This window comes from Anneissia japonica, unplaced genomic scaffold, assembly GCF_011630105.1.
Source record: "Anneissia japonica isolate Jap-2015-1 unplaced genomic scaffold, ASM1163010v1 scaffold287726_len2788222_cov184, whole genome shotgun sequence".
NCBI classification, from domain to species: Eukaryota; Metazoa; Echinodermata; class Crinoidea; order Comatulida; family Comatulidae; genus Anneissia; species Anneissia japonica.
The window spans coordinates 565,569-577,584 of NW_022705125.1; the positions used below are offsets into that span (position 1 = coordinate 565,569).

Consider the following 12,016-nt stretch of genomic DNA (forward strand, 5'->3'; position numbering starts at 1 on the left):
GGCCGTACAGTAACCACCCTCCCCCCCCCCACCTTTTCCCCAGTTTTTAAATATTCAAAAATCTGTATCTCATTAACTGTCCAAAGTTTTTCATCAAATATGCTTTTCATGTCTTAGAAAAATCAGTATCAAAACATTACTTTTTCCTTCAGAGCCTGGCTTTAGGCATTTACAGCTTCACCTTGGATTGCCTCACTAAATTTGTTTCTTCTTCATTGATATTTATTTCTTCAACCAAATGTACAAACTCTTTTTCAACGCCACTGCATGCTGACTTTGCATGCCCGCAATAATAATAATACTGTTTAAATAAATACAATTTATGCTTAATATATTTTTATGGTTAAATCATTTTCAAATGCTTTTATATTACTTTGGAGAAAAACCATTGTACAATTAAGAGTGGAGCTGTAACTTGGTGTTTGCTTGTCTTCCAATGCCAGTCAGGCCCAGTATTTACTGTACACCTGTCTGTATGAGGCTTGCCATCCCAAAACCAGCCTATACTGCAGTAGGCTACTGTCGCTAATTGTTAAACTGAGTAGTTAGCATAAGAATGTGGCAGTAATATATACTTTAGTACAGAGAAGCTGTAATACTTCTTATAAGTTTGGATTCCAGTGAATGACTCATCATCTTTCAACTTTATTCAAAATTAATTTTTGGTCACTGACACTGGTTTTGACTTAATGGCAAGCCACATACAGTACAGTATGAAAGCCCATGGGAACTTAAATGTCCTGGTGGGGGTTAGGTGAACCGCCCTTATATGGTCAGTATAGGTTTAAACAAGACAAGGGGCTTCTGGTTTATTAAAATCATAGGGTGTTCACTCAAAATAAAGAGGATTACGTCAAATCATAGAAATCCCCATGCCTGAGGTACTGGGGTCAAATCCTAGTACAAATATACAATACAAAGATAATATTCCTAAGACTAAAATTAACTATATAGTCCTTTTAACTCTTATTTTGTTAAATTTATTTTATTTTTATTTTTTATGTTTTTCAATATGTTGGCAGTCCAGATACTGTCAGTCAGCACCCTTCGACAATTTTATTGTGGAAGGCGCTCTAAAAATATTCTACTACTGTACAGTATTACCATTAAATTTATACGATTGTATGTAGTTGTACAGTACCATTCATTAATATGCAATGTATACTTTAAACCAAGGGGCCACTACACAGTAGCTCTAAGACCATTTGCACAATTCTTGATTCACCGGAAGGAAGCAATTTTCAATTTCATAATTATGTTTCATATTTTTTTCTATTGTAGCTTTGTAATTGATCTTCCATATGCTGAGCGTAATTAAGAAATACATTAGCACTACTCCAGTGCACCTAATGTCATAGTTATTGATAGCACCAACGGTTCAATGACCTATGTGTGGCTTAGACCTACTGTATGCTACATATTGATGAATTATCATCAATATACTCTACATATTAAGGCTAGATCTGATTATTTACATTTCCTGCTACTATACTGCTGCAAAATTTCAGAGAATCTGTAACAAGTAGAAATTCAAAACCTAAACGAGTGATTGGATTCATCAGTAAAATAATTATCTAAAGAGTTTTTCGCTTTTAGCTGATATCATTCTCATCATACAGTAGAACAGTTATTGATGTTTTTAGCATTTTATAAAACAATGCATAATTAATATACTGTACTGTAACACCTGTATCTCTATACTGGCCTCCGATTGGCCGACTACAGGTGTCTGGCCTGACTTAACAGGTATTATTATTATATGCTGTACAGAATAAAAATCTGTATGTGGTTTGGAATACGGAATAAAACTGATTCAAGTTTTAAGTGAAAGTAACACATGCAGGAATTAACAGATCTACCTGAGCTGTCGTCATACATCCTAGGGGGCTTTAATGTCTTAATTATTAACATTGATCTGACGAGGAATGGGTCATTAGGAATCTATCCCAGAAAAAAAAATATTCAAAATCTTTATTGATCAACAAAGATGTCGATTACAGAAAAAAAAAGTCAACTTGTCTTGAATTTCAACCAGCTACATTATCTACCGTTTCTAGAAATATCATTAATATCAAGTTGATGATTTCAACAAAGTGAATTTTTTTGTTACAAGGTACAGTATATAGTATCATCAACAAGAACCCCAGCAGAAACAGAGATCTGTATCTTACAGTACCGATTAAACCGTCGCATTGTTATTGCCATAATTTACAATTGCAAAAATTCCATAAAGAAAAACAATATTCAAATAAATGTCTACAAAATAATTAAGCAATAATTAACCACAATTTAACACTTATTTAATTATGATTTAATAAAATAACAAATTATAACAGCAAATGATAACAATAGCATAAATTATAAATAAGAATATAATTTCAAAAAGAAATTATCTTTGGTTTGTTTATATTTTTAGTGATGGGTTTAGTAGATGAAGAAAGCTTAAGAATTAACATTTTTCTGGTATTGTATTAGTACTGTAGAAAGTGAATAAGGTGTAAGTAAATCTTTGAATCACATCAGCGTTCTCCCAATCGTAAAATGTTTACTGGTCCATATACCCTAAATCCTTAAGTAATTTAACTTTAAAAAGATCAACATATTATACAGGCCAAGTCTGGCCTGATTGGTTGGGGGTTTCTTTTTACAGGTAAAATTGAAGGCTAAGACGGCTTTGGGAGAACACTGCACATACTAAGTTGTTCCTTGATCCAGCATAACACTGTCTCTGCCTAAACTACTAAAATGCAAATGCTTAGAAATTATAGTGTATGTGAAGATGTTACAGTATCAGTTCTAATTAGAATTGTTTTTACTAATAAAAAAAGAAGTCAAGCAGGAGGTGTAACATGTGTTCAGCACGATATTTTCTCACTTAAACAAATTCAGACGTTACAATCCATGCTTCTACGCTTTTCTTATTTAATATTAGCTTGCTGTACAACAGAGAGGAACTGGCCTGGATCTACAGGTATGTGTTGTGGTCAATGGCTACATCATCTGACGTCATATAGAAGCGCTTTAGAATAATTTGATATTACTTTTTTTTTAATAGCATGTTCCCCAGTAATTATACCTATTCACTAAATAAAGTATGATGCACTCTAAATTGCTTTGGTAGTACAGTGCTTAACTGTCTTGGCAGGTTACAATTTTTAAGCTTTTGAAAAGGGTTCAATAGTGTGTAAGTTATTATAGGACAGTTTTTTAAGTTTTTTTTTTTAACTAGGATTGGAACTTAGCAGCTGAGCACCAAGCTACAACTCCTTTTATTATCCATTAACCTTACATTTATTCAGTGTATGGTGCCTGTATGGTAAAGAATGTCAGTGCGCTGCATCAGGCAATGGGACTTGAACAGATGGTTGTGTGAGAAATTGTTTCTTTGTGAGCCTAAATTATTACGACTTGATACTACACTAATACTTACTGGTTCTGGATCAGCTGTATAGTAAGTGCACTTTTACCAACACCTCCAGCTAAAGAAAGAAAGAAAACTTATATATAATAACATTCTCAATGATATAAAATGAAACAAAAAGAAAAGAATACTAGATTCTATATTGGCCACCAGCATTTTGGAAACAGGTAACTGCATTGTACTGAAGTTAGATCGAGGCTTATATAAATAGCCAAATAGCAAAACCAAATTTTTTTATTTTTTATTTTTTTTTTTTGCAGGGTTACATATTTAAAGCATTTTTCTTGCTTATTTTGTAACCTATTCCTTTATCTACTACCTTTGTATTTCTTTTGCTGATAATTGTATTGTTTGATATTGGAATAAAAATTATTGGAATTATTATTATTGAAAATTATTTTTACTGTCTTCTTATTCAATAAACAATACATTCATACTGTACTACTAGTATTACAATATTAGTTGTACTTTATTGTATTTTGTTTGTAATTTTTTGTTTAGTGCTTTTATATTTTTGTTTTTGTATAATTACAAAACTTGATTGGTGTTCAGTTCATTTTTGTATAAGGTGGAGTGAGTGCAGTATCTGTTTGGGCTTGTGCCTATTCTCACTCCGGGCTTAAATTGTACTTGATGATTGCCAAATAAATATTATTACTATACCTAACAGACAAAACTTAAAACTAAATTTCTTTTCTTATTATTACAGGTATTACCTATGCCAAGGATGTTTTCGCCCCTGCTTAGTATTTGTTGGTTTGTGTGTCTGTTAGTGTGTTTGTCTGTGAACAGTTTTACCAGAAACTTCTCAAACTCCAAGACAAAAGATCTAGGGGTGATTAAATATTGAAGGATCACAGTCAAAGGTCAAGGTCACAATCAATGTTACATAACAGCTTTCAGCTAACATTTTTATCAGAAATTTGTCAAACTTGGTCATAATGGTCCATGATAAACGATCTAAAAGTGACTATTTGAAGGGCCACCAATTTTGATTTTTTTTAAATTTGATTGGTGGATTTAATATCATCTGTCATTGCTAATCACACCATTTAATGGCAAACTAATCATTTTTTAAACTTTCATTTAGTTCTCAACAATGCGCTCTATAAGTCGACCATTAATCAATTATTTTTTATTCATTTTTTTTTTTTAATTCATTTTGTTCATGCCAATGCATGCCTCCACCTAAAATGCAATGTTTTCATTTGTTGAATTTGAAAAGAAAATGGACTATTCCATTCAGAACAAAGGATGACTAAACTTTATTTTTTAGAAAAACATCAAATGACAAGAATCTATTTTTGGTGCAACACATTGACAGAAAGATGGACTGGTTCATTCACTTCGACATGCATAGCATGGCATGTGCCAGCCACAGTAACAATTTTTTTCCTTCTACCTAATTTTCTGTTAAATTTATGCAAAAACTATTTAAAAATGCGCAATACTGTATGTCACAATTGGGTAGTGAAGCTGCCACAGTAGTTTACTGTACTACCTACCATGTAACTCCTTTTGTTTGTTTTGTTGCAAGGTATTTTGCATACTATTAAAACACATTGTGTTTGTTAGTGGAAATTTGGCTCAGTCAGTTTGGAATGATACTATGCTGTGGACAGATTACCACCAGGGTATCGAAAATACAACAAGTATTATTAGCAACAAAAATAAATTCATGGTGAATTCAGTATGAGACTTTGAATTGTTGGACTAGAGAGGTGGGTTGGTATATTCAAACAATTTATATTACTGTTACATTCAAAAGTGAAACAGGCAGTTAACATGACGGTATAGCATCGGTGCAGGCTCAAGCAGAAACAAATGAGCCTGGTAGGCTAGTGGGCCTGGCAAGTAGAGTGATAAATGAAAGCAGCAATCTTGGTTTTCCTTCAGCTCAGACTGGGATGGTGAATCTTTGGTGCCGACCAAGTGTAAGTAAGTCACAAGTTGTGATCTGAATTTTCAAAGTGATCGCATAAAATATTCCAGGCTGTTTCAGTTACTCTACCGAACAGTGGATCAGATGTAGAGGATCCCGATGTAGACACTTGTGGAATCTATGTTGTACCATGGAGAAATTAGTATGTATATAATGATTTTGATGGTTGAGATTCTTTCAGTTTAATGGATGTGCCTGCTTTACTACCCATGTGGTATGATTAATTTGTATACTATATTTCCTATTGTTGGCAAGAGGTAAGCCTATGTTAAAGTTGCTCAGCATTTACATAATTAACAAATGTGAGCTTAAACTTAGTGTTGGTGAGCAGGATGCCCTACAGTGTGTAGAAAGTCTTGACATTGCCCAACAAGTTTTGATGCATACCATCACTTAATGTACCTTGAGTATGTGTCTACAGTGTATGTTACCACCACCTGGTCTGGTGCTAATTAATCCAAAAATGATTGTCAACTTAGAAATACATCTAAAATAGAGTTTAATTCTTGTTATAACGGAGTTTGGTACGTTGTATCAAATGAAACGATTATTGAAATTTCATAAAATTAACTGTATTTAGCATTAAACCTGTAGACATCAAATATATTGTTGAAGTTGCATATATAGTATATAAAGATTCTGGTAATTCTGCAAACCCATTTAACATAGGCTTAGAGGCTACTTTACATATACAGAGCCTGCTGTAGCATAAACAACCAATGATCATGAAGATGAGAACCAAGAAGGTTAAAACTTTAAAATATTTTGCTAGTGTCATGATATTTGGATAAACAAACAAATTTTTACTGGACTGCTGTAGCAGGCCTACATAATAAGAGTGATTAATTGGACATTTTGTGCAATTTGGCAACTTTAAAATCATGGGGTACGAATATACGAGTGCTGCGATGTCCCTACATTTGTAAAAATAAAATCTTATTTAAACAATGGAGACTGCTGTATATTGTAGCTAGGCCTAGCTAGGCTTGGCCACTGTCTAGCCTGGCCAATCCTTGGCTTAGCCTAGGCAGGGGCCTATGCCTAGTTAGGGGTCTAGGCTAGGCCTAGCCTAACAAAAGAATCATGCTTGGAAAAACCTCTTTAGCTAGATAATTTAACATTTATTTGGTCTCGGGAAGTAGCGTTATAATGCATTTCTCAAATATTGGAACAGTAAGCTATTATGAACACATATACACCCTGTGAGTCACAACTAGTTAAGCTTCAGGCCCACACAATAGATTTGTAAACACGAGTTTCTAGGTAGGTGGACGCCCGCTGACCGCTACAGAGACGAGGGAGACACAGCAAATTTAGTTTCTTTTTGCCAATTGGGCCAAGCTTACCTCCTACAACAACCAGCTTATATTCCGTCATTGTATGGTCCTTTAGGGCCAAATATTTTCAGTATTGCATAAATAACCAAATAAAAATATTATCGTGTGTTGTTCCGTCCTCAGAAAAAAGTTTATAAGCTGTTAACAAACGAATCTAAACACAGTATCTCCACTACTATCTCCAAACTCCAGTACGCTTGCACCATGAACCACGCATGACACAACTCAATGAAGGAACGACGCCCTTTTATAAGGTGAATGCTCGCTGCCTAAAAATAGCACGATTTGGTAACTGTAACAGCGCCCTCTATTTTATTTCTAGAGCTAGCAGCTACACCATAGCTTCTATCTCTCTATGTGCTCACAGAATGTAGTTACCGTACTCGCTTGAATAAGCGCCTCCGTTTGAATAAAGCAACAATACATTAGGTTTAAACCATTTTCCAATTAACTCAGTCTTTTTTAATTCTGAGCGTTTTTCCCAGGCATTTATTGCATATTTTTTACAGTAACTATCAAAAATAAAAGCAGAAAAAAAAATATAAATGAACTGCTGCCCGCCAATAATAATGATTTAGAATGAAAATAAAATTTTATTTTTGGCCAATTAGCGCACCCCCTGCCGCCACGAAGAATGGAAATCTACACTACTTCATTTTCTCCTCCGTCTGCATGTTTCTTTGGCAAACCATTTTCTGAATAAGAAAGCAAAAATTTTATTCTTATTTTTTCCGCCGCCCTCTGACGATCTTTAAAAAATAAATTAAATTATTATAAGGTGTAAAAAGTCTCGTCTTAGAAAAGTAAAAAGCAAAAGTAGCACTTTGCTTTAACTGTTTATTCAGTAGGTTTCGGTTCACCATATCTGGGGCGGATCCAGACATTTTCAGGGGGGGGGGGGTCCAGAGAAAGGGCCAGGGAAGTTCTATTGTGTAGATCACAATAACTTAAACGAGGAATAAATGGGTGAGAGTGTCTCCTCCCAAAGGTTGGGGATTAAAGGCCATGTCACTGTTATTACAAGACAGCTTCCTGTTATATTTTCTGACTACCAACATCTATAAACATTTATCTACTAAAGTTTGCACTCTAAGTGACCCCTCTTATACACATCTCTAGTGCGATCGCAGTTTAACGCGGTTTTAATTTCCAGGGGTGGCGCCAAGATTTGCCCGACGAGGCCCACTGGCGCCTAGCATTACGGCAAGACAGTTTAGAGTTATCTCTATCAGGGGTGGGCATAAAAATTGGTCGGAGGGCCAAAGTAGTTTTTTTTTAATTTAACACCGAGGGCCGCACCCAAACTTCGATCCAGTGCGCTTCCAAAAATCTTCATACACTTTTTTGTAGGGTTTTTGCTCAGCTTTAATATTATATTTTACAGATAGGCCTAATAGGCATCTGGACGAAAAAACAAACAGGGTTTTTCTAACCAAAGGTGGTTGGCGGGCCGCACACATAGGGTTTTTAATTCATTTTCGTGGGCCGCAAAAAATCACTGTCGGGCCACACTTTGCCCACCTGTGCTCTATATATTGTAATAATAATAATAATAATAATAATAATAATAATAATAATAATAATAATAATAATAATAATATTTATTCTTTATTCACGGTTAAACTTAACTCAACAGAAATTAAAAAGTTGTTTTGCAGCAAGGCTGTGTCCTTGCTAATCAAGTACTCATCTAAAAAAATACACGTTCGAACTTCTTATGCCTACATAATCATAATACTGTATAACATAATAATCGTTTTAACGATAAAATGCAAATTAATAATAAATGTATTTTAAGTACTGGTAAACATCAATAATGTTAAAACTATAATAAATACACATTAAAATTTAATTTAGATTATACATTATACATTTTTTTTTAAATAATTTGGATTTAACATTAATTGTACGAATGAATGTTTAATGATGATCAATTATTAGAACTAGAGTTATTCTAGGCTTGTGCCCAATGCGAAAAGTTGGAATTGAACTTCTAACGAAGCCCCGAGTTCTCGAACCCCCTCTGTGAAGAAACGTTACAAAATACTACTGGGTCCTGGCTTTTAAAAAAACGCATGATCTACCACCTAATCATAGGTTGGCAGATCGTATGTAGGCCTAGCCCAACTAGCCTTCAATTAATTAAAAGTTAATTTATGTACGAAACGAAAGTGCGTTCTTCAGGCCTATCGGTTCATCGATCATTGGAGGAAAGACTACTCATCCAAATACTGTACTCAATATTGTTGAAATAAAATAATATATTTCCTATGTCTGAGCTTAAGAATGAGAAAAATTGCCTGACCTTCTTCAAGAGGAGGACTTGAATTTCGAAGAAGTAACGTTTTTCAAAGTGGGGGACCTAGTAAGATGAATGGAATATGAATCGGAGGGGGTGGGGGAACTGGGTTCAAATTAGTGGGGCGGGGTCAACCCAGGAAAAATTTTGATTCCTAGATGGCGGGAAATGAGCTTTCCCGACTTTTCAGCTAGGTGTCTTTTAATTAATTTTAAGTACTTCAAAATTCAAGGAAGTTCCCCTCTTGAAAACGGTCAGGTAAACTTTTTCCTTCTTATTACAGTAAATAGGCCAGTTATGTGTGTACCGGTATACATACGTTGCATAAGTATTCTTTTTCCATGAATCAATGAACCCCAAGAACCCCCCCCCCCCCCCCCCCCGAGAAAATGTTGATTCCTAGATGGTGGGAAATTAGCTTTCCCGACTTACAAGTTTCTTACTGTAACAAAAAAAATCAGCTCACGGGCCCTGAAAAGGTAGCTCTAGAAATTTTTTTTTAATTTTCCCGACGCCAATGTGAATTGTGAGAAAATGTAACTCGGTCGGGGACTGGATAAACACTCTCTTTCCCCTCCTTCTCCCTCCTCTTCCCTCTTTCTTTTCTTGCATTTCTTTCCGATCATACAAAAACCTCCATAGACATGATATCTGACCTCAAGAAAACAAATGTGAAGTTATTAATACTTTGATAAAATGGGGCGCTAAGACAATACTGTATCATTCCGTATCAGTGGCGTAACGGCTATGAGCTCTCACTGACTAAAGCCAGGGGCCCCGGGGACTCAAGGGGCCTCCAGCAAATTAATTTTTTTTTACTAACGAATATAACATTTTAAGCCAAAATAGAACGCTAAAAAACGCCGGAACGGTCCCAAACCCCCACCAAGGAGTCCCCGGCGCCCCTAAAGGGATCTTCGTTACGCCGGTAAGTGTCCGTTGTCCGCCAGGATACGACCTTGTGTGCAACTGATATAATCCCACTAAGTATGAAGGAGGAATCACTCATCACAGTTTTAGAATGTGGCAATGGAACGAAAATGGTCCGTTCGGCGAAGTGCGTCGGCCGATTACCGGTCACGTACCGGTAGTCCATGTTGCCGGAAAAAAAAATTGTGCCTGAAAGCCGCGGCGCTTTTAATGATAAAAATGCAATGTTGGTGAGTGCATTTTATTTCAAATGTTTTTATAATTTCATAATTATTATTATGTTTACGTTGCATAATTAATTCAATTTAACTTCTGTTTCGATCATTTTACTTTTAAGTTTCACTGACAGTATTGTCAATACAACTTTTGAATGAATGAATGAATGATGATTGGAAGAATGAATGATTGAACGAACGAAATGAATGAATGAATGAATGAATAAATGAAAATGAATAAAGATGAATAAATGAATCAACCAATCAATCAGTCAATCGATCAATGATGAATACATTTGCTCACGAAAACAACTCCGCCTGAAAACAAGATTCATCGATTAGTTTAGTTCAGAAATTTCACCCATCAATAAAATATTTCCGTGATAGAACACACCAAAGTAACAAGTAGGTCACTTATATTTCTCTTAAGTGGTTATTCGCTCGAGAAACCTAAGATCAGCTCAGCACACCCTGATGAGCACCCGCTCTGGATTTAGCGCCCGGGATGGATTACTGGCTTTAGTGAGTTAAGTACAGCATTACGGGGTCAATGAAACATATGTTACAGTGAAATTTGAATTTCATGAACTAATATGATATATTTTTTCTTGTCAAATATTGAAATTAAACTGATTCGCGAATTGCGTCATTAAAGAGTCAAACGATGAGATAATTCCGTCATCAGCGTCACCAATCACGTTCATTCTTAAATGCCAGATAAATGTTAAACGACGTCACAAAGTCCGTTGAATAGCAAATGTGACAGTGATTGCTGAGTGTTCCAACAATTTATTAATGATGTGAGGCGTAATGCGGTCAAATTCACGTTTAGTTATACCTCAATGTTAGTGTAGATAATAAAAAACTATTTTTGTAACACATGTAAACCTCGGTATTGAGACACCCTACGCATTTAAAGAATCATTCGTGTCTATATTTGTGCCGAAGGGCCGACATCAATTAATTTACCGTCGTCATCATACGCAGGCCCGTAGCCAGGTCATTTCAAGGGGGGGTTCTCTGGACGTGGGGTCCAGGGGCCTGCCTAAGGGTCACGGTGGGGTCGGGGGCGAAGCCCCCGAAGCCAGAGCAGTTTTTGTGTTTAATGGGTCAATTGGCATGTTTAAATCACACCGAAAGATATGAAAAAAAAAAAAAACCTCATTGCATAATCAATACCTAACAAATTTATTATTATAAAACAAAAAAAAAAGCTATTCTTCTTCTACCTCTTCTTCTTCTTCTTCTACTAGTTCATCTTAACTCTCATTTTTTACACTGAAAATAATAGTACTATTTTACTACATGGCTAAAAAAAGCACAAAATATTGTCATTACTACTGACAGGACCATCGTTAAATTAAGTCAGAGCCCAAAATATAGCATCATATTTAATACGTCATCTGACATCATGAGAACCTACATTTTAATTACAATTATTTGTTATAAACTAGGCCTAAATTCGAAATTATTATTTAAGACTTTATAACAAAATACATACTGATTAATAATAACTGAGATTTGATGCACATTTCAGAATTAATAATCGTTTTCAATATATCTTACTGAATATTTATTGTCTACCAAATGAAAAATGAATTATATGCATCTTTAGAAATACGATTTCTACAATATTAATCTTGTTTTTATAGATAAATGTTCGATAAATTCTATCTCTCATAAAAAAAAAAAAAAAAAAAAACATTTTGATTTAACTTTTCAACATTGTCACTTTTTGCACAAAAGTGCTTATCTCGCAGAGTTGAGCACTTAGTGCAAATTTTTTACCTGTCTGTGTATAGTCAACTGCTCTCTATGTTATTCCAGATGTGTATTAACAAAATATATAGGCCTATATTAAAAAATCTTTTT

General features: G+C 34.8%; 1 protein-coding gene across 1 annotated transcript in view; it reads right to left on the reverse strand.

Moving 5' to 3' along the window:
* Positions 1-6,932, reverse strand: part of LOC117105361 (GTPase HRas) — a 31,689-nt gene extending 24,757 nt beyond the window's left edge. Inside the window, exons 1-2 of the mRNA XM_033246487.1 lie at positions 6,710-6,932; positions 3,431-3,479 (exon numbers count right to left, since the gene is read on the reverse strand). Coding sequence (XP_033102378.1) covers positions 3,431-3,479; positions 6,710-6,740 — 80 coding nt within the window. The 5' untranslated portion in view covers positions 6,741-6,932. The remainder of the gene's footprint in view (positions 1-3,430; positions 3,480-6,709) is intronic.
* Positions 6,933-12,016: the final 5,084 nt, after the last annotated feature.